This window comes from Corvus kubaryi, unplaced genomic scaffold, assembly GCF_017639235.1.
Source record: "Corvus kubaryi isolate FWS band 111438036 unplaced genomic scaffold, C.kubaryi_AGA036_p1.0 37266, whole genome shotgun sequence".
Taxonomy (NCBI): Eukaryota; Metazoa; Chordata; class Aves; order Passeriformes; family Corvidae; genus Corvus; species Corvus kubaryi.
In genome coordinates this window covers 1,964,823-1,984,917 of record NW_024581081.1, presented here as the reverse complement: position 1 = coordinate 1,984,917, position 20,095 = coordinate 1,964,823, and the positions used below count along the sequence as shown (strand labels likewise).

Below are 20,095 nucleotides of genomic sequence, written 5' to 3'. Positions count from 1 at the left end.
AGATTGGCAAGTTTTACAAATAACATCACCAAGCATTTTAGAGAGAAACACAGCCGCATTAGAATGGAGTCATTAGGCAATACATTTATTTTGAAGCCAATTAACCTTTTGTCAGAGAAATGTCGGAGCTGTAATGGTTTCAGCAGTGGAGGTCAGCCTGTAACAGAGGCACGTATGACAGCGATTACGCTGTCTGACATATGCTGGAGTCTGAGAGTACAGCCATGGAATGAGAATCTGCCTTCGTTTGTATTCCGCTCTGCATTTTCAGGGAGCAGGCAATCTTGACCTATCCATTTAGGTAATTAAAGCTTCTATTTGGAAGTGTCCTGCAGGAAGGTGAAATTTGGGGGAGATAAATGGCTGCTGCTCACTGTATCCAGCCACTTCCATCATTTGATGGACTGTCTGAAACAGGCTGCATTGCCAAGTCCTCATAAAAATAGAGATGAATTGGGCAGGAGACAATTCTCTAAGGCAAAGCAATTCTGTCATCTTCCTTCTTGCAGCATATAATTTAATTGTTAGCCAAGGCAGACAGCTGACTCAGGGGCCTTTCTCTAATGACTTTCCCACCATCTTCCATTTGCTAGGAAATTATTTCAGTGTATTTACTTGCAAGCTAACTTTGTTTGACAATGAGAGATGTCACTTCAATAGCTCAGCTGGTTGTCACAGCTGTGCCAGGACTTACCTTCCAGGCAATTTTGTTTCCTACGTGACCATGCTCAACAGCAATTGGAAAGTCTCCTCTGTCATAAAACTTGCGAAAAGCTGTGCGTTTTGCTGGTCTTTGTTTTACTGATCCTGCAGGTGGGGGCCCTCTTACCTTAAAAAGAAAAAAGCCAAACAAAACAAAAAACCCCACAGTTTAGTGGTAATATAGTTTTAGAAAAAGCCTAAAGCTTGGCTTAAAAAAGATATAAAAGAAGAATAATACTGATCTCCCAAATTATAGTTTGCTTTCTTCTTTACATGCTACACTTCACTTCTTTGAAAGTACACTTTGATAATGATCTACAGGTTTTGTTAATTGGTTTTTTTTATTTGCCACTTTCAGATTGTCCTATAAAAACTGGTTATATTTTAAAGTAGATCTCTCCATTATCATAGGATTTTTAAGCAAAAATAAAACACCAAGAAGGTATTGACATTACATAGTAGAAGTTGTTGGAAAATTAAGTATTTCTCCTTTTTCTGTTTATTTCTAGAAGTAATTTAACTTGGTGCATTGGTTTAACCTGGTTTCTGGGGGCAGGAAATAAAAAAATAAAAGAGAGAGCTGCTTGAAACTTCTATGTCTGGCGCAGGGCCATTCGCTGAAAGCTCTGAACAATGGGCAGGTTACTAGCCCAATTAGACAAGCTGGTAACGCCTCTGTAATGACATATTTAAGAAAGGAGAAACCTCAAGAAGTTCTCTTTCTTGCTCCCCCTGGGCCCCTTCCTGGAGAGGGCCGCTGGGCCCTTCCTGGCATGACAGCCAGGGCCGTGCCACTGAGGGGGGGAGGGCCACTCTAGCTCATGCCGGGGCGCTGCTGGGGGCAGCCTGGCCGGACTCTCCTGAGGCCGGGACCGTGCAGCCAGGCCCCTCCTGAGGCCAGAAGCGCCCGTGGGGTGCTGGCAGGGATCACGTAGCCAGCAGTGAGAGACATGGCGAGCAATTCCCTGATGTGGAGCCCGGACGAGATCAGCCTCTCAACTGCAACTTGCAGACACCAGCTTTCTTCCAAGTAAGAAGAAAAGCGAGGACACGTGAGGAAAACCAACATGGCGGCACCGAGGTCAGTGAAAAAAAAGGAGGAGGAGGAGGTACGCTAAGCGCCGGAGCTGAGATTCTCCTGCAAGCCATGGTGAGGACTGTAATACAACAAACTGCTTCCCTGTAATTCATGAGGTGCACGGGGGGGTGCAGAGATCCACACGCAGCCCTTGAAGAAGAGTGTTCACACTGGAGTGCGTGGATACTGAAAAGCTGTAATCTAGTGAAGAACTCAAACAGAGAGAGATGACCCTTGCTTTTAGAGATCGAGGAAGAGAGCCTTTGCTTCCAAACCTCATCCTTAAAAGACTAAACCCCATGAACTAAAATGAGCCACACTAGGCAGTTGTGGGAAGACTGCTTAACCCGTGGGAGGGATTTCACATTGCAGCAGGTTCGGGCAGGCCGTTGCTTGTCAAAATTAAAACTATGCTAGAAAAGTCCGCAGAGAACTATCTCCTGTGGGAAGGATCTCATGGCATAGCAGAAGAAACTCTTTTCCTTAAACACACTGAAGAAAGACTTTTAAGAAGTGAAATACTGATCAAAACCCCATGTTTTGTTTCCTTGAGCGGTTGGTAGAAAGAGGGAGGGATTGGGGAAGAAAGGTGTTCTGAAAGTTTGCTTTGGCTCTCATTACCCTTTTTACTTTTAATTCTGTCAATAATAAATCTTCTTTATACAGTTTAAGTTTTTAATCTGTTTTGCCTTAAAAGTGTTTTCTTTTCAATAATCCTTATCTCAACTCATGAAGTTTTTTTAATTTCACCTCCTCTGCTTAACTATAGCAGAGGAAAATAAGTAAATGGTTTTTTTTTGTGGGTGCTTGGTGCTTAACCAACTTCAACCTGCGACACTTAATTTCCAACTAATATTACTGTTTGCACATTCTACTGTTTTTTCCTAGTCATTAGATAATGAGATTAGGTAATCTCTTTCAGCATATCCCTTCCCTAAATGCTATGGATTTGGCTTTCATATGACTTCTAGTCCGTCAGTATTGATGGCTGAAGCACTGGAAAGAATGAAGGTCTTTTGCTCAGACCTCTCTTGTCTGCCTGTGAGGAAATTTGAATTTGCTCCACTTAGTTCCTTATCTGAGCTATTGCTGTTTTAGCATATGGCATAGTCTGAATGACAGTCCAATTCCAAAATGCTCATGCTGGAACCTTTTTCTCAGACAAACATGGTAGTAACAGCAACTAACAATTGGCACTACGATAATAGAATTTCAAGTACTTATAAGAAATCTATAGTTTAAGCTAATTAACAAAGCTAATCTCAAATGCTAAAAGAGTCTAAGAGAGCTAAACTAATCTCAAATGTCCTTGACAACTGATTCTTCACTAAGAAACTCTCTAGCTGTGCATCTGGGATAAGAACTTCCTACAATTCTCTGCATGTTTCTTTTGTAAAAATACTTTCATGATTTGCTAGAAAGTCTCATTTTCAAAAAAAGGTGAGAGCTTCAATGATCATAAACCATACCCAGTATTTTGTATTGTTCTATTTGTCTTCACTGACCCTTACATTAGTTTCTAGCAGTAAAGACATTCAGCTTTCCAGTGAACAGATTGTAAACTTGTAAATTCTCTGTTTCATTTGGGCTTTTCTGTAATTTAACTCTGGTAACTACAGATCTAAATTTGACTTGGCACATTTTTCCCCCAAAGCGTTTTCACATAATTTTCCACTGGCCAAGGTAGAGAGGTCTACTAGTGATATGCCTACACTGTACTCTCCTATAAATTGCTTCAAATAGGGCTACTAAACTCTGATCTATTGTTGCATATTTCTGTCCCTGATAGACCATGTCCAGCGAAAATAGATTTGATATGCACAGCTGTAACTTTGCTTAGTAAACACATCTGCAGCAGTTGAGAGTAATACTCCAAGAAAAGCATTTCTAACCAATGTAAATAAACCTCCACTTGCTTCTCTGCAGAGAACAATTTGTTCTATGCCACCAGTATAAGTATTTTCACTGTTTTTTTTATGGGTTGATTTTGGTTTTTTTTTTTCATTTGAGGCACTCATAGTCACTGCGCTTTAAGGCCACTGGAAAAGCACCTCTGTTCTTTTGTATATTTTTCACAAACAGGTCTTTCACACATCCTTTAAAACATTATTTTCTGTACAATATTAGAGGCCACTGCTAGATTTTAACTTAAATTATTGTTAAAGAATATGTTGTCTTGATTACATGAGATACAATCTGAATTATTTCTAGCAGATTATCATAATTAGAGGTAGCTAATGCAATCCCAAATTATATCCTCCCTGATACCGAACATTCTCTTCCTCCCAACTCATGTTAGTAAATTTGCTATGAGCATTTTCCTACTGCACGTTACAAATTTTCTAGAAAATACGTTTACATTAATTAAATTTCTTCCTATTCTTTATCCAGGAACAAAGATGCTGGAAGGACTAAAAGTATTTTGGTATCAAACCCATTCTGTTGTGCATTGTCCTTACATGAAGGCTTAGAAGCTCCATCTTAAGTAGTATACCTACTCTGGCCTGCAATCTCAAAAAAAGGTATGGTAGAATTAGAAAAGGTTCAGAAGAGGATAATGACTGAGGGTATGGAATGGCTTTCACAAGAAGAGAATACAGTGTGGAAATTATTGCTATGGAGGAATAAAATAAATATAAAATAATGACATTATGGAAAAGGTAATAAGGACAGATTTTCCACTATCACCTTCAGTAAAAGTATGGGACATTAAAAAAAATCTAGTTAGTAAAAAGTTTGGAACAAACAAAAGTAATGTATTCATGTGCCAAATAGTGGATTTATGGAACTCCTGGCCAAAAGTCAGTATTGGAAATACTCAAAGTTTCTGTACATTCAAGGTGTGACTGGAAAAGTTGATGAAAAATAAATCCATTCAGGTTGACTAAATCCTTATTATCATTAATCATAAATACAATGAGTATTATTTTTCATGTGATACAGTCTTTTTGGTAGATCTCTCAGCCTTACATTTAGTCTCTCATGGCGACATCACACTGGCACATCATAGTTATCCATTGATTAACTGCCACAGCAGTTAATCTTTTCCAGATGATGAGCTCAATGTTAATAATATAATTTCTTGTCATAGTTTTAAGTACATTATGTTGTACTTTGTACTACTATAATATTTAATTCCATTTCTATTACACCAGTTCTCAAAGGCTTCCACTTCTATCTGTGCCACACCATGATCTTCATCTATTTTAGTAACAACTCCAAACATTATGTCAACTATATATTTCATTATGCAACCCTGATTTTTTCAATGAAAATATTAAATAAAGTTATTCCTGAAACCAAATATTAAGAAGTTTCATTAATAAATTTCATCTATTATCATATCTCTCATTTCAATATTACATGCCATTATTGTCTCGACTTCAACATGGACATTTTTACCCTCCTAACACATCTAGTACTGTGTAACTACCAAAGTACTGTGTATAGCTGGAGAAGTAGCAGCATACAGAATACTTGAAAATAGTCTCAACAGAGTGAGCTGTTGTTTTTCCCTTTGTCTTAAAGATGCTTTTCTTGTCAGGTTGGTCTGCAATAGGTACAGAGACCTTTAAATACCTGGAAGAGTAACTGACTTCAAAGCAATGAAATGATCAAGACAGGAATTAGCCTAACATCTGTCTAGAACAAAGAAATTTCAGCAATCAGGAAGACAGTGGAACTGTCCCTGCATTGAAGATACAGTAATGTTGCATGACTGAAGAGTACTTTTGTTCTCCTTTACTTCATGAAGACAGCTTGTTTCACTTGTATCTGACAAACCTAGGTTATGAGACCTTTGCTAGAGTGGCTGCATTGAGACAGTACTGCTTACCTTTTGCAAACAGTTTCTTTTCCTTCCAGTCTTCATTACTAGGGAGATTGCCACAGAGCCCTATTCTCTAATGCAGACACCACTTTGGGTCATTCTAGCTGTGCACAGTCTGCCTGAGGAAAAGTTTATGTGTATGATTTCCTCTTTTACTTTTTTGCAATTCCTGATCTAAGCCTGGACCACATGATCTCTACAGGTCTCTCTCAGCTGAGGCTTCTCAGTTGCTAAGTGAAATACACAAAAAGTAATCACAATGCTTTTCTTTGGTATAACGAGTTTTGCCTTCTTACATTTTATATTGTTATAATTACTGATAAAAAGGTCATTCTGAAAGTATTCCATTTATTGGAAAAATAGTAACAAATACTATCTTCTTCAAGCTAATAAAAATTTTTCATTGCAATATAGTGAGAAAGATTAAGATTAGAGTTCCAGTTAATTAAAGGCTAATATTCATGATGGCAAAGTATATGAAGCAATAAACAGATTCTGAGGTTCGTTAAATGCCAAAGAGAAGTTGAAGAGTTTGATAATTGCAAAACTAATTTATTGTAATTCTATGCCATTGAACTATGTGACAAGATAAAAGATACAAGCCATTAAGCAAAAAAGAGAGAAAGACCATATTTCTTTGATTCATGGGCATTGAAAGCCATTTTACAAGGTTGCATTCTTAAACTTTTCAGTGATGGCACATTAGGAAAATGACTAAGAAAAATTATTTGAAGCCAGGTTTAAACAGTGATTAATATTTGAAGACTGAATTTTATACATTTTCTGAGTGTCAAACTCTATGCACACTTGGGGACCTAAACACGTGCCTGTGTAGTACAACTGGCGGATTTGTGAACACTAACACTAGTTTCATGAGCAGTTTAAGTCAAACAAAAACTGGACTGAGATCCTACTGTTCTTATATAACAATTCATGTATTATATAAAAAAAAGGGCAAGTGATGTAATCAAATTTAATAGTTAAAAATATATTTTTTTTATTAACCCAGATTAATGCATTTAGAAGAAAGAAACTACTTCCATTTATTGTCTGCCAAGATTCTTACAAGAAAATTGGAATTTAACCGTAGACTTTTATGTTTTCTCCTCACAAAAATATTTCATTAAATTTATTTTTGAAGCTACAGGGATAAAAGCTATATGACCACTCAGCTGTCTTACCTAAAAAAGGCAGTCTTCCTTGAGAATATAATGCCATATTATCACCTTGAAGAATGAAATCTTCAGAAATAAAACCATAAATATCCATTCTTTGTATTCAAACTAAAAAATGTATGGGTACAAAATTGCACTGTACCCACAGAATAAAGTTTACTAATGCATGCTGTCTCAGGAAGATGTAAAGGCGATGGCATTAAGGAAATGTCTGTGTTACCACTGACAGACTCTTTGTTTCATCCTCCTCTTTTGCTGGTGTTAAACTTGGCTAATGCAGCATAGTTCAACTGGCAATCCACTTATTTTGGCATGGGAAAGATCCTAATTTGATTAAACTGACTGAGGTGGTTAATACATTCTGCAATCATGTTTGGATTTTGTTATGCAGTCATACCAAAAATTGAATGAAAAATTTCAAATGACAGGAGAGTAAGATGTAAGATGTCCCAGTAGGTACTCCTGAGTTCCACGTTAATGGCTTTTATTTAATATCAATATCACAGGCATTCAATATCAAAAGAATGTGATCCATCAACATGTATCAGATAAAAGCTTTTTATAACCAAAAAGAAACAGGGAGATATTTCTTCAAATGTGCCACTCTTGATATGCTTTAAATGATGCCTAACGTCTAATGCTTAAAAGCTGCTTCTGGGGCTATTCCACAGATCTGGACAACAGATCAAAGCCCATCTCATAGCTTCAAAAGTCAAATTGAGAAAACACAATTTTATGACCCCCAAATGAAACTACTGATAGGTCAGCAAACATTACAAATGCTTCCAAAGCACTAGAACTTGAAAGAAAAATTAGACATGTGATTTTGTACAATGATACTGTATCTCGTTATTGCCTTGAGACACTACAGAAAGTAAGTCATAAGCTGCATGCAGAATTACTCTATTTCACCACCTCAGAAATGTTATTTTTGATTGGAGAAGAGAGAAGCTGTTTCTGTAAGACAGATGTGCTTATGTTATAAACTGCTCTACAGCACTTTGTTCTTGAAATGTCCTTCATCTCTTATTCTCTACTGGAATATAGTGTAACTATTTCACATAATTTAGATTTTTCTCCTGATGCTTGCCAAGAAATTTTCTTTGATGCAAAGGGAGAAGAGTGACAACTGCTAATATATTTCTCTACTAACACAGTTCTTTCCTTCCAGTCCAGATATAGTCTTGCTCTGTTAGTTTCACAAAGCTTTCCAGTGCATCAATTGCACTAAATCTGGAAGCCTTCCGAATTTTTCCTGATAGCTATTTTACTCTGTGGCAGGTTTTTTTGTTTTCAGTGCTACTGTTGCTGATAAAGGTATTTATTAACCTGCTAAGACATCTGGCCTTTTTGCAGGAAAAACTGATGAATTGATTTCTTTGATGTTAAATTCAAATCATTCCCTCACAAGAGAACACAAGCAGGAAACAAATAGTTTTTAATTCCTATCATATGCAGTTGAAAAGGTTTTAACAATCTCTGCTTGTCTGCTTGGCATATAGGTAAAAAAAAAATCTTCCAAGAAGAGGTAAAATTTTCCTTGGTGAAAGAGTCAGTTTTGTCTCATATCAGAAGTCAAATTTGTAGGATGCAAGTGAAAAGGAGCACTCAGAATATTTCTTCACAATGCTGACAGTAGCTGGGTTGGTAATGTGAAGGGACAAATGTGTCTTTCACAGGTCATAATGCCCTTACTTTCATAATTTTGTTATTTGAAATGCTTTTCATATTGGCAAATGCAGGATTAATCACTTTCTGTGGTAACTGATATTCCCCAGATAGTTTGTTTCAATCTCCATAACTACCTAGACTGTTTGTTTGCAACCCGTCTACTTGAAATATAATTTTTCATGCCTAAAAGTAATGATAAAGTTTTATTATATGGATGTTAATAATTTCAGAACAACTGGAAGTTATACTACTAAATCTGCATGGAAATACATTAATCTTGACCAGAACATATGAAATATTTAAATAAAAACTTTGAACTTTTTAGTCTGTAGAATACTATTACCATTTCTATTTATTGAATATAGCTGTTCCTCATACTGAAGCTCTTAAGCAGCATCTTTAATCCATATACCATTGTTACTGTAGGCTAAATCAATCTGCCCCATATTCAGGGCAGTGAGAATTCTGTGGTCTCTTTGAGGTCTAGAAGATATGGGGGACCCTTTTGTTAACTTTAAAAAAATTCTTTACATAAATTTATCATCTTCATACCTTTTATCACTTTTTATTCTGGCAATCATATGTTGATATTTTTTAATCATCAGTGACAAATTTTAAATCTATCCAGTGTCAAGTCCTATGCTTTTCTTTTAGAATTGTTCCACTTATGTGTGCTATGACTTAAGAAGTGGCTTAAATGCTATTTAATTGCTTATTTCCTTAAGACCTTTACTGGAGCCCTTCCCCCCCTTTTTCTTTCCTGAAATATCTGAAAGTAATGTACCATGAACTTTACCATGATTCTTTAATAGACTGTTTGGGAAGGAGTTGATAACTATTTGGACATCATGATGTCTCAGGTGTGAAGTACAGCTAGATTAACTCATGTTGAATGCCAAAGCCTGCCCCATTTTTTAAAATCTTACTATTGTTTTTTGCGATCAATTATTTCTGTCATGCTACCAAAAATGCCTTAAAATATTACAAATCTTTCTTTTCAGTAAGCTGATTAGACTGGAGAGTACTGACAGGGGTTTTGGGGCTTTTTTTGCCATATTGGAAAGGAGTCTGAGACACAGATTCTTTTTAGCATTGTGATCATTCACTGCCATAGGCTGTCCATAGCTTCAGCTGTAATTTCCTCAGTTTCTTTCCACATAAGATAATTAGACCTTAAAATGTCACTTCAGCAGCTTGCTAGCCTTCCTGTCCTATATATTTATGTGATTATAGATTCAGCTAGGCATTTTTTTCATTATTGCATACATCTTTTATTCCACTTACACTTGAAATAACACAGAAGATTGACCTAAGCTTTTCTATGGTTCACAGGAAGATTCTCAGGGATTTTTTTTTTTGCATAGGAAGGCATATTCTATCTAGCTAGTCAAAACATGATTTTTAAACAGTTTGAGAGCTCATTTCATTCTTTACACTCAAAGCATCCCCACAGCAGATGTAGAGCTTTTTCCTTCATCTTCCAGCAAATATGACCAACTATCTATTTTCTTTACTTCATCATGATTATTTCTTCTTATTATACTCATCATCTCCAGAACTGATTGCTAGGGTGCTAGCGGAGCAGAATCTCAACCTTCCCCAGTTTTGAGCTTACCAGGAAGCATAAAGATATTCTTAGGTGAAAGACAAAGGACAGGAAAAGGGCATATAGTATATATTATTAGCAAAGTAGCCTTAACTACCTAGACATTGAACACATAAAACTTAATGAAAATTTTCATTTCTTGGTGATTTGAAGAGCCTAAAAAATTAACAAGGATCATTTTTACTTAGAAGAAACTGAAAATTATGCATAATGTGCAGAATAAAAGTGGTTCTTTTAGACGTTATACCATTTCTCATTCAAATTATGTCTAATTCATCTCATTTTCTTGTGTTGTAACATACACATTTATACTCAGTTCAGTTTAAATTGACACCACCAATTACTGTGTACAGACTCCTTACACAACAAGTGGTGTGGCAGAAAAAGAGAGAACACATTATCTATGTGACTTCAATGTACTAGGATGCTTTTTTTCCTAGCATCTTCTGATGCAGTTTTATATGGTATAAATGGTATTCTGAGCAGAGACTGGAATGAAGGTATTTAGCTTCAAGGGGAGTGCTCTAATCAAGTTATTTATATCTTATTTCTTGTACGTGGTTCTAGAACCCTTGAAAACATTGTTTTAGTTAAAAACATATCCTAAATGCATCAATTGCAGTGCTATAACTGAAAAAATCTAAGACTTTCATAGCGCAGATGAGTGTCAACCTCCAGGGCACCAAAAGAGGACACTAGCTATTCCTGAAATTTATCAAAGAAATAAAAATACCAATATAAATTAAGGTGGAACTATGATGAAACTGCTCAACATAGCATCTAGGAAAGGGCATTAATAATAAAACTATTAAAAAAACCTCCCAAATGCAAAATTGTATCAATATTGTACAGGTACATCAAAGTGAAATATTACTGTCTCCATACATTAGTCAAAAGTAATTGTTCTAAAAACCCCACAACTCACAACTATGCACATTAAGAGTTGAAAAGTATACATTATAGACTAGAGTGATAAATAGGTTGCTTACTAACGTTGGTAATTAGCAATAGGAAACTTTCACTGGGCATTTTTTTATTTATTGACTCCCAGCTCCTTAAGGAGGACCAGAGTGCATCAGAAAATCTAGTGCCACAAGGAAAAAGCTGCTACAACTACACAGAACAATGCAATACAAAAAAAAAAAAAATGTTTTTTGAGTTTCACTAAACTTGGAAAGTAGGCAGAGTGTCTCAGGGAATCATATTCTTTGTATGCTTAATATAGTTTCCATTATAATTTCAATTACAATTATAATTATAATTACAGAATCATTATCACCACTTTGTAAGAACAATAAAGGATAAAAAAGATTGTATATTGATAGATTTAAACACTTCCCAAGCAGACAAGAACAAGTATACAACATATACAAACCATATAATTTATAGTAAATTTGGATATAATGTGGCAATGAAGAAAAAGTCAGCTGTGTTAGCTAGTATATAAATCTGATGCCAAACATACCCAAGGTGTACCCCTTGGTTACGGGGGAAAAAAAATCAACAAAACATCACATTCCTCCTATCAAAAAAGCTGGGATGCTGATCACTTTGCATAAGTCTTTCTTTCAAGGAGGAAGAGCACCATTGACTTCAGAACCCAGACATGCAGTAGAAGGGTGAGCACAACATCAGCTTAAGGCACAGATACTAGAAAGCTTGTGTGTATACATTTCAACAGTTTCACTACTGGACATAAGCAGCAACGATTGGATAATTTGACTATATGTGTAAGTATCTTCTTACCTAGACTGATTTTTTTTTTTTATCAAACTGCTAGGATTTTAATTAAATGAATCACAAATTCTTTGTTTCACACAGAGTATTTTTCTGTAGCTCAAAGAAATTGCATAGGCTGCTTCGTCCGGTAACCTTGCCGGCTTTGCTATTAGATCTCAGCACAGCAACTGATGGAGAATGCAGGAGACCTAGGCTGTAATTCAGATGCAACAGCATTTATTTGCCATGCTACTAGATGCAATCCTTGTATATTAAGCTTTTTTTTTTTAAAGAGCTTTGACTGATTTATTCAAATTTACATTTTGACAGAAAGTTCAGATTCTCTTTTTCTGAGACATAGCTGGACTATAAACTGCTTCAATTATTTGTTTGGAGCTTCATTTCCTAACACAGGTACTCATGTCTACTCTAATTTTGTATATCCTTGCCTCTCAGACTAGCATCTCTAAGTGAAGAGAATTAATTTTCGAACTCCCAGTTTGAACTTCAAGACATAGAGATCATATTTTAAAGACCATGCCAATCAAAGTAAAAAAATTTATATTGTTTTAATTATAAAGAACAGTATTTTAAAATAAATCAACCTGTAGGAAAGGAAAACAGAATTCCAGTAAAAGTTTCAATTTTCAGTATCACAAAGTATAATTCTGTTGGGACCTGGCAGACTCTTGAGATAAGATAGAAAACATAGAAGAAACACAGTTAACATGATCTAGTTGTAGATGGAGTTAAGGGAAAAGGAGCTAGATTTTTAAGTGGCAGAACGGAAATACAAATAATTTTACTCCACATAAGTTGCAAGAGAATCAATTAGAAAAACCATAAGAGCTTGTCAGAAAGCAGTTCTTCCATGAACACAAATGAACAAGAATTATGGCTCTGAGACATGGAAGTTTTTAAAATTGTTTTCCTTTGCTCTCACTGCACCATTTTTCCACATACAATGAAAAAAAAAAAAAGAAAAAGTAAAGAAAAAAGCCTTCATTATTATGAAAGAAGCTTATCCAATATGGAGAAATGAAGGACTGTTTGAAAAAGCATTGAAAACAGAGTTCCAATAGATGTGACGTTCCCCCTCAGTTTCGAATCTTTATGACTTTTTTCAACATACACAGCAATTTTGCTGGGGGTCATTTAAACAAATCATCTTTCAGTGTCCATCATGCTGCTAGATATAAATACAGACACTAGGATGAAGACTGCGAGGTATCTGGCTATTCTGAACAACATCATAGAGTTTGCTGTCATAAAGCTACATAGGTCATTTTTTTCTGTCAGAGGAGCCAGTTTTCAGTAAGCTAACGTGGATACCAAAAGATAACTGGCAATTTGAGCATGATTCTCTACCTGGCAAAATTTATTTTAATTTTCATCGTTTTCTCCACCTTTTTGGGTAGAAGAAATGCTCTTTCCAGTAAAGAGTAAAAAGTAAAGTTGAAACCCCAGCAGTGACAACTGGAAACTAGCAGTAAAAAATTAGGCCTCATCCATCTTTTCTTGAACTCATTCAGCTTACCACAAGATAAGCACAAGCATGAGTTCTTTGCAGAACTGAGGATCAACAAAAAAAGAGACCACAGTAATAGAACATTATGCATTAATAATCATTGTAAAGATACTTATGATTTGTTTCTAACCCATTGCAATTGTTTATTTTCTTATTAGCTCTATTTTCCTTGACAAATGCAATCAAGATATACAGAATCTAGCAACAAGATTTGTAGATAGGGTGAATAACATTAGACTAATTTACATAACCAACAAAATCAAAATAGAAGCTCTCCTTCAGCTCTGTAACAGAAACTACAACTTCAAAGTTAAACAGAAATTGATAAAAAAACCTGACAATTTTATTTGATATGTATCAATTACACAATCTCAGAAAGAAAAGATGGCTGGCTAATTGTGAAGTAAAAATTTGAAAGACTGGTGAGCAGTAACTATTATTTACTTATCAGATTTATTAACCTTTTAAGAAAAATTTAATTTTGAATCATACAGCATTTGACAGTTCAGCTGTCAACTGAGAGCAACTAATAATAACATTGATACAAGTCAGAATAAAGTACTGCATCTAATAATAGAACAGAATCAAGAAATCATTAAGGTAGGAAAAGATCCCTGAGATCATTGAGTCCAACCCTTAACCCAGCACTTCCAAGTCCACCACTAAACAATGCTCTTAAGTGCCACATCTTCATGCCTTCTCAATATTTCCAGGTATGCTGACTCAACCACTTCCCTGGACAGCCTGTTCCAGGACTTGACAACCTTTTTGGTGAAGTTTTGCTCATATCCAATACAAACCTCCCCATGTCCAATCTGAGGCTGTTTCCCCTTGTTCTATCGCTTCTTACTTGGAGGAGACTGACCCCCACCTCACTTTACCTTCCTTTCACTTTCCTTTCTCTGTAGAGGGTGATAAGGTGTCCCCTAAATCTCCTTTGCTCCAGACTAAGCTACGTGCTGATAGTTTTTAATTTTACTGGTTACAAACATTTAGCTCAATTTTTCAATCCTTTTTTTCATATTGAATTCTCTACAAATTTACATGAAAATGGTTTCTAATAAGGTGTATGGACAACGTTTACATTTCTGGGACACTTTTTTCTGTGAAAAAGAACTCTAGTGCAATGAAAAATTGCTTGTTACCCATCCATCTAACAAGAGCTCTCTTGGTGAATTTATGAGATTACTGAAAAAAAATGAAAATCTCCAGCTGATCATATATTAAATTTTGTATTTTATTGCCCAAGTACTTGCAATCTCACATTTTATTTTCCAGGACAAAATAGCCACAGTTGTAAGTTACTCTTCAAAGTCTTGAGTATAGTGATTCTACTCTGAATTATGCTTTCTTTTTCAAAAGAAAAGATGGTCTTCCAAAAGATGGCTGACTTAGATGGATTGAAGAGACTACTTAGAAAGTCTACCTAATTCAAACTGTGTTTTATTATAAACCAAATAACTCCATTACAAATTAATTGCCAAATTGCTAAAAATATTTGCACAACAAATCAGTACAATAGATAAGAGTGAGGGAATTCAGATAGTCTCATAAACAATTTTGAAACATGAGACAGTAAACTCATTTAAACTCATTGAGCAAATTACTTGCTAAGAATTATTTCCTTTATTCCTGAAAAAAATGAGGTTCTAAAATTTCAGGTTTATGTGATCAGTCAGCTTTTGCTTTATATTTATCAATCAAAATACTTTCAGCTAGTAATAAAAGAAGGAAGAAATTAATCATATGGTTACTGGTAAAATCACAACTTGAAAAAAATCTCAACAAAAGATACTTAGGATTATACAGTGTTGCCACAAAAGAAAACTACAAAGATGCGCAGGCAGAGCATGCAATTAGAAAAATCTGATTTCCAGAATTAAGCCAGATTGTAACTGGCATAATAAAAACATTGATGTCAGACACTGGCGTCTGCAATAATAAAGGGTATTAGAAAGGATTAAAGACGCTGTAAGAGATTATCAAACTAATCACAGCTGATATTGGCACAAATCAGTTATCAGAAGCTATATATTAAAATCTTTAGATATGTCTCCTTCAGAAACATGAAGTCCTAATATCTCAAAAAATAAAGAGAAAAATGTATATACATAATAAACCCCAGCATTTTGAAACCCTAGTGAGGTGCCAGTGGAAAATCCACTTTGAGGCCAGTTCAATGCTGAATAAAAGGAGGGTTCCCAGCATCTGAAAGGACATAAGATTTATTTGCTATCTGTATTCATCTTTTTATTCTGTCCTATTAAAATAGATATTTTATCATGTCTTTTGTTGTCAGGCCTTTCTTACTGCGATCCAGAAAAAACCTATACACCCTCTCCCTACGTCCCCCAGATGGGTTGCAGAACAGCTGTCATCCGAGGATCATTAGCAGGCAACCAGATTATCAGACTCAAGAGCACCTACATAAAAAACTCTAAACGTTCAGTTGTCAGTTTTCTTTAGATCGTCAATGAACAGAATCTACTGCTGAAAGAATATGAAATAAATTTCGAAGAAGTTTACATATATTTTTAAAAATTAAAAAAATGAAAAAGGCAAAAAAAGGTGCAATTAGCCAAAAGAATTGTAACCAAAAAATATGGTTCCATGCACAATTTTTTGGTGAATTTTCCAGTTTCAACAGATAAGAAGAAACAGAGAGAATGCACTCATAAAGATACAGCTTCTGTGAAGATCAAAACCATATTGAGTAACTGCATAGAGAATTCAGAAAAAACAAAATTAGAGCAATGACAGAGCTCGATGACAGGTAAAACCTATTTTCAAAACTACTGGAAGTGCTGACATCTAAAATCTTAACAGTAACTACACCTCAGTGACAAAATAACTTTGCTCAAATAAACATTAAGTTTGCTTAAAAATGATGCAAAGATAAACCACCGCTCAATAACTCTAATAATATATTTTCGTATTTCTTTCTCACGTGTTTTTGTCTTTTAACTCTGGAAGAAAAGGGTCATTACCTATCACACTGACCAATAAACTGGATTAGACATAATGAAACTGCAGACAAATTGAATCAGAGTAAAATACTCTCACATAGGGACAAAGACTAAATGAAAATAAAACGTTAGTAATTATCACTACGTGATAGATGTATTTCCATACCATTTCTGTAGCTTTCTGAGAATAGTCTGCCAGAATATTCCTCCAAGCTCTTCAGTTTTCTGTTTCAGTGAAATAATTATCTTCAAATATTTCTATCATGTGCATAAGATGCATTTAAGATTTTTAAATCAATAACAGATACAATAACTTTGAGCTTCTCATCTTGATATGGTTTTATACAATGCCATCAGCAGATCCTGCACTTTTACTATGGCTTCTAGTGATAATGTGCTATGAATCTGCAATTACACCATTAAGAATAGTACAGTAACACACATTTTTCAAAGATTCGAAAGCCATATAGATAAGGTAATCTCAGAAAACAAAGAAGTTACCCTTTCTCTGGCTTGCTTTGTTTTCACTTATGGGAAGAAAATGATCCACAAAGGAATTATTAGTAAAATTTTATGCTGTTTAACACCTTAGTATTTCTGCATGCTAAGGAATAAACACAGGAACATGACTGTAAATAATATCTGGTGTTGAGAAACAAATTATTGTGAAAATCAAATACGTGACCACAAATCTTTGCTCTGAGGCAAAGGCAGCATAAAGTTCCAACTAGTTTTAGAGAATGACAGAATATGCAGAGTTGGAAGGGACCCACAAGGATTATCGAGTCCAACTCTCAGCCCTGCCCAGGACAATTCCCAAGAGTCACATCATGTGCCTGAGACCATTGTGTAAATGTTTCTTGAACTCTGTCAGGCTTGGTGCTGTGACCACTTCCTAATTGAAAAACATCCCAGTGCCCAAAATTGAAGAAAATCTTCCCCTAACATTGCAAAAGCGATGATTGTTCTGGAATCAGCAATGTTGCAGTAATTATTATTGATATTGATATTATTCATGTGACTGAAACTGCCTGAAATGCAGTGTTCTGATAAACACTCAAGACTGGATAATTGTGGTATGATTGATTTGTGCCTTTTCTTCTCCTCCTACATCTTCATTGATTCATTAGTTTCATGGGGCTTGCTGTAGCCAAAGCAGGAAGGGAACATGGAATATTGCAATAGTATTGTGATATAAACCTGGAAGTTTATTAAAACAGCTTAAAGACATTTTAATTAATGAATAATAAATTACATTTTTACAAGAAAAGTACAGGAACTAGAAATGTTCACAGTGATTTTTTGAAAACTGCTCAGAAAAAAACAGCACTTTTATGCTAAAAAAGGAAGAATACCTAACCTGGGGTTATTCCTAAAAACCCAATCATGACTGGGAGATGAGTAAAATCTAACAAAATAAACAGATTAAAATTCCTCTGAAAAAGCTATTTCTAAAGAGAATATGCGAGCCTTAAATAATCTGATAGCAATATTAGAGAAAATACTGAGAATGTTAACCTATTGAGAAATAGATTATTTCCTAACCGAAAAAAAAAGCTAAAAAAAATTGAATTATCCACGAAACAGTAAATATGGGGAAGAGATACAAAATGAATTAAATGCTTATCAGCGTAATAATTTTCCTGCTTTTAGTTAATGACATTGAAAATACTGCATGATGTCCAGCACTCAGGAATATGTACCCCAGTGCATTAGGAATGGAAAAATAAAAAAAAAGTATTTAACTGGATAATGACAACAGCATAGAATAAATAATAGACTACAGAGGTATTCCATACAGTATATATTATATTGCAAACTATATCACAAAAGAACTATGATGAATGTAAAACTTCGTGAGAAAGAAAAACGGAGAGAATGCATACACACAGCCTGAACATTTTTGCCCAATACACCTGAATAGTACACCAAGTGAAAACTGAATGTATCACAAAGAAGTAAAGAGAACCAAGGATCCTCTAGAGGATAAAGAATTCATTCTAAATATAATGGGTTTAATAAAGAACTAATCCTAATAGACCTTTTTTTAAATTTTAGATGTGATTATAGAAACGCTTACACATTGGACCCTTAGCTCCATTGCCTGAAGCAGGAAATCATGCCTGCCAGTGTATCTTCGAGGGATCACTGTCAAGTGCAAGCTTCAGTAGTGGCTTTGCTATCACAACATTCCTATACAATGAGCTGATCTAACATCTCACCACTGCTTAAAGGTAGAGTTTCCTTTTTTGCCACTCCCTGCTACCCAGCATACACTCCCAACATCTGACTTTTACTGGGTGACATGTTTGTGAGTGTTCCCTGAGCTGAGTCCTCTGAATAACTTGATAGAAATCTAACCTAGGAGAAAAAAGTTGATAGTTTTTTGCTGGCTTAGCAAGCTAAATCACCTTACTCTAGTGTCAGAGGAACAGGAGAGATGACACAAGAAGAGAGGCTGCAAAATGAAGACCAGGGGAGAAAAAAAAATTATAAGCAATCAAGATTTCTAGGCAGTAGTAAAGTGTTATATGAGCTCACCTGCTCATGGAACCATACCTGCAGAAAACAGAATTTACTGCTGCTTTTGGAAGCTGGTGGAAATGTTTCCTGCAAGGTGCACACACATTAATGAGCAGGTTGTCTCCTCCACTCTGGAACAAGACAACTACAAAGAAACTCAATCTATGTAACACTTTGGAGAGCTCAATAAATCATCTGGATGCCCCATTAAATCCTATTCAAAATTGCTAATTGCCTGAACTCTATCTACTCCAGTAAATATTAAAAGCTGGCTCAGTAGTTCTGAAAGAAATTTCGTTGAAGCAAGGGGAATTAAATGCTGTGGGCTCTGGACCAAGTCTGCAGGGTACATCACTAACACCCATCTAGAGCTGGAGATTTTCTAAAATATTTCATTATGCACTAATTAGTCTAGAACAATTTTTCCTTTTAAAGTTCTTTCACCTTAAGTCCGTATGGTAACACACCTAGGAGGGGACCATTCATATAAAGATAATTTTTCTATAATAATTATACTTTGGAAAAATCTAGAACGCAAACAAAATCAGGTAAATATTCCATTTAAATATGTCTTGCATAAATATGTTTTGCAGTATAATGGATTTACACATAATGCAAGAAGTTATCTTCATGACCTTTTTCCAACTGCTGATATTATATATGAATAAAATAACTTACATACAGTCTCTACAAGCCTTGTTTAGTCCATGATATACAAGGCCACAGCCCATTGCTGCTTACCACTGCTGTTACCACTCTCGTGATAGTAATAGATAATTTTTGTTCATTCCCTTCTCATTCTATGAGCTTTACAACACATAGACCCTACTCTGCACATTTGGCCTGCGCTTCCTGCTTGCAGACAGTATAACCTTACATTGAGCTGTCAAAAAATACATTTTTTGGAACACATGTAATAGTTCAAACAGGCCATATAAGGAAGCCTTGGGAAATCACAAAACTGAGCAACTTTATCACCAGGAAATAGCCTATACCTTACCGAAAATTACAAAATTTGCTTTATAGGAAGAGTTAGTTTTGGAAATTTCAAAGTAAATGTTATATTTTAGTATTTAAATACCTTGAATTTAGAATCTGTAAGAGTTATAGTATTTATTCAAAGTGTTTTTCTCCTCAAACAATCATTAGAAGAATAACACAGATTTTTCAAAATTTGCATGAAATTAAAAATGTATCAAATTCAACTTATTTGAATAGAATGTTTTTACATTAATTCCAAAAAAGCTGTATTATATTTAACCTTCACCAAAAAAAAACCCCAACAAAGCCAAATACAA

The 20,095-nt window shown here is 35.2% G+C and overlaps 1 protein-coding gene across 9 annotated transcripts in view; it reads right to left on the bottom strand.

The window, feature by feature from the left end:
• Positions 1 to 20,095, bottom strand: part of PACRG (parkin coregulated) — a 216,052-nt gene that overhangs the window by 165,578 nt on the left and 30,379 nt on the right. For 7 of the 9 annotated variants that reach the window (XM_042025065.1, XM_042025064.1, XM_042025063.1 and 4 more), the window contains one exon: positions 695 to 829. The exons of the other annotated variants lie outside the window; for them this stretch is intronic. In XM_042025065.1, the coding sequence (XP_041880999.1) occupies positions 695 to 829 (135 nt within the window). The remainder of the gene's footprint in view (positions 1 to 694; positions 830 to 20,095) is intronic. 9 annotated transcript variants of the gene reach the window in all.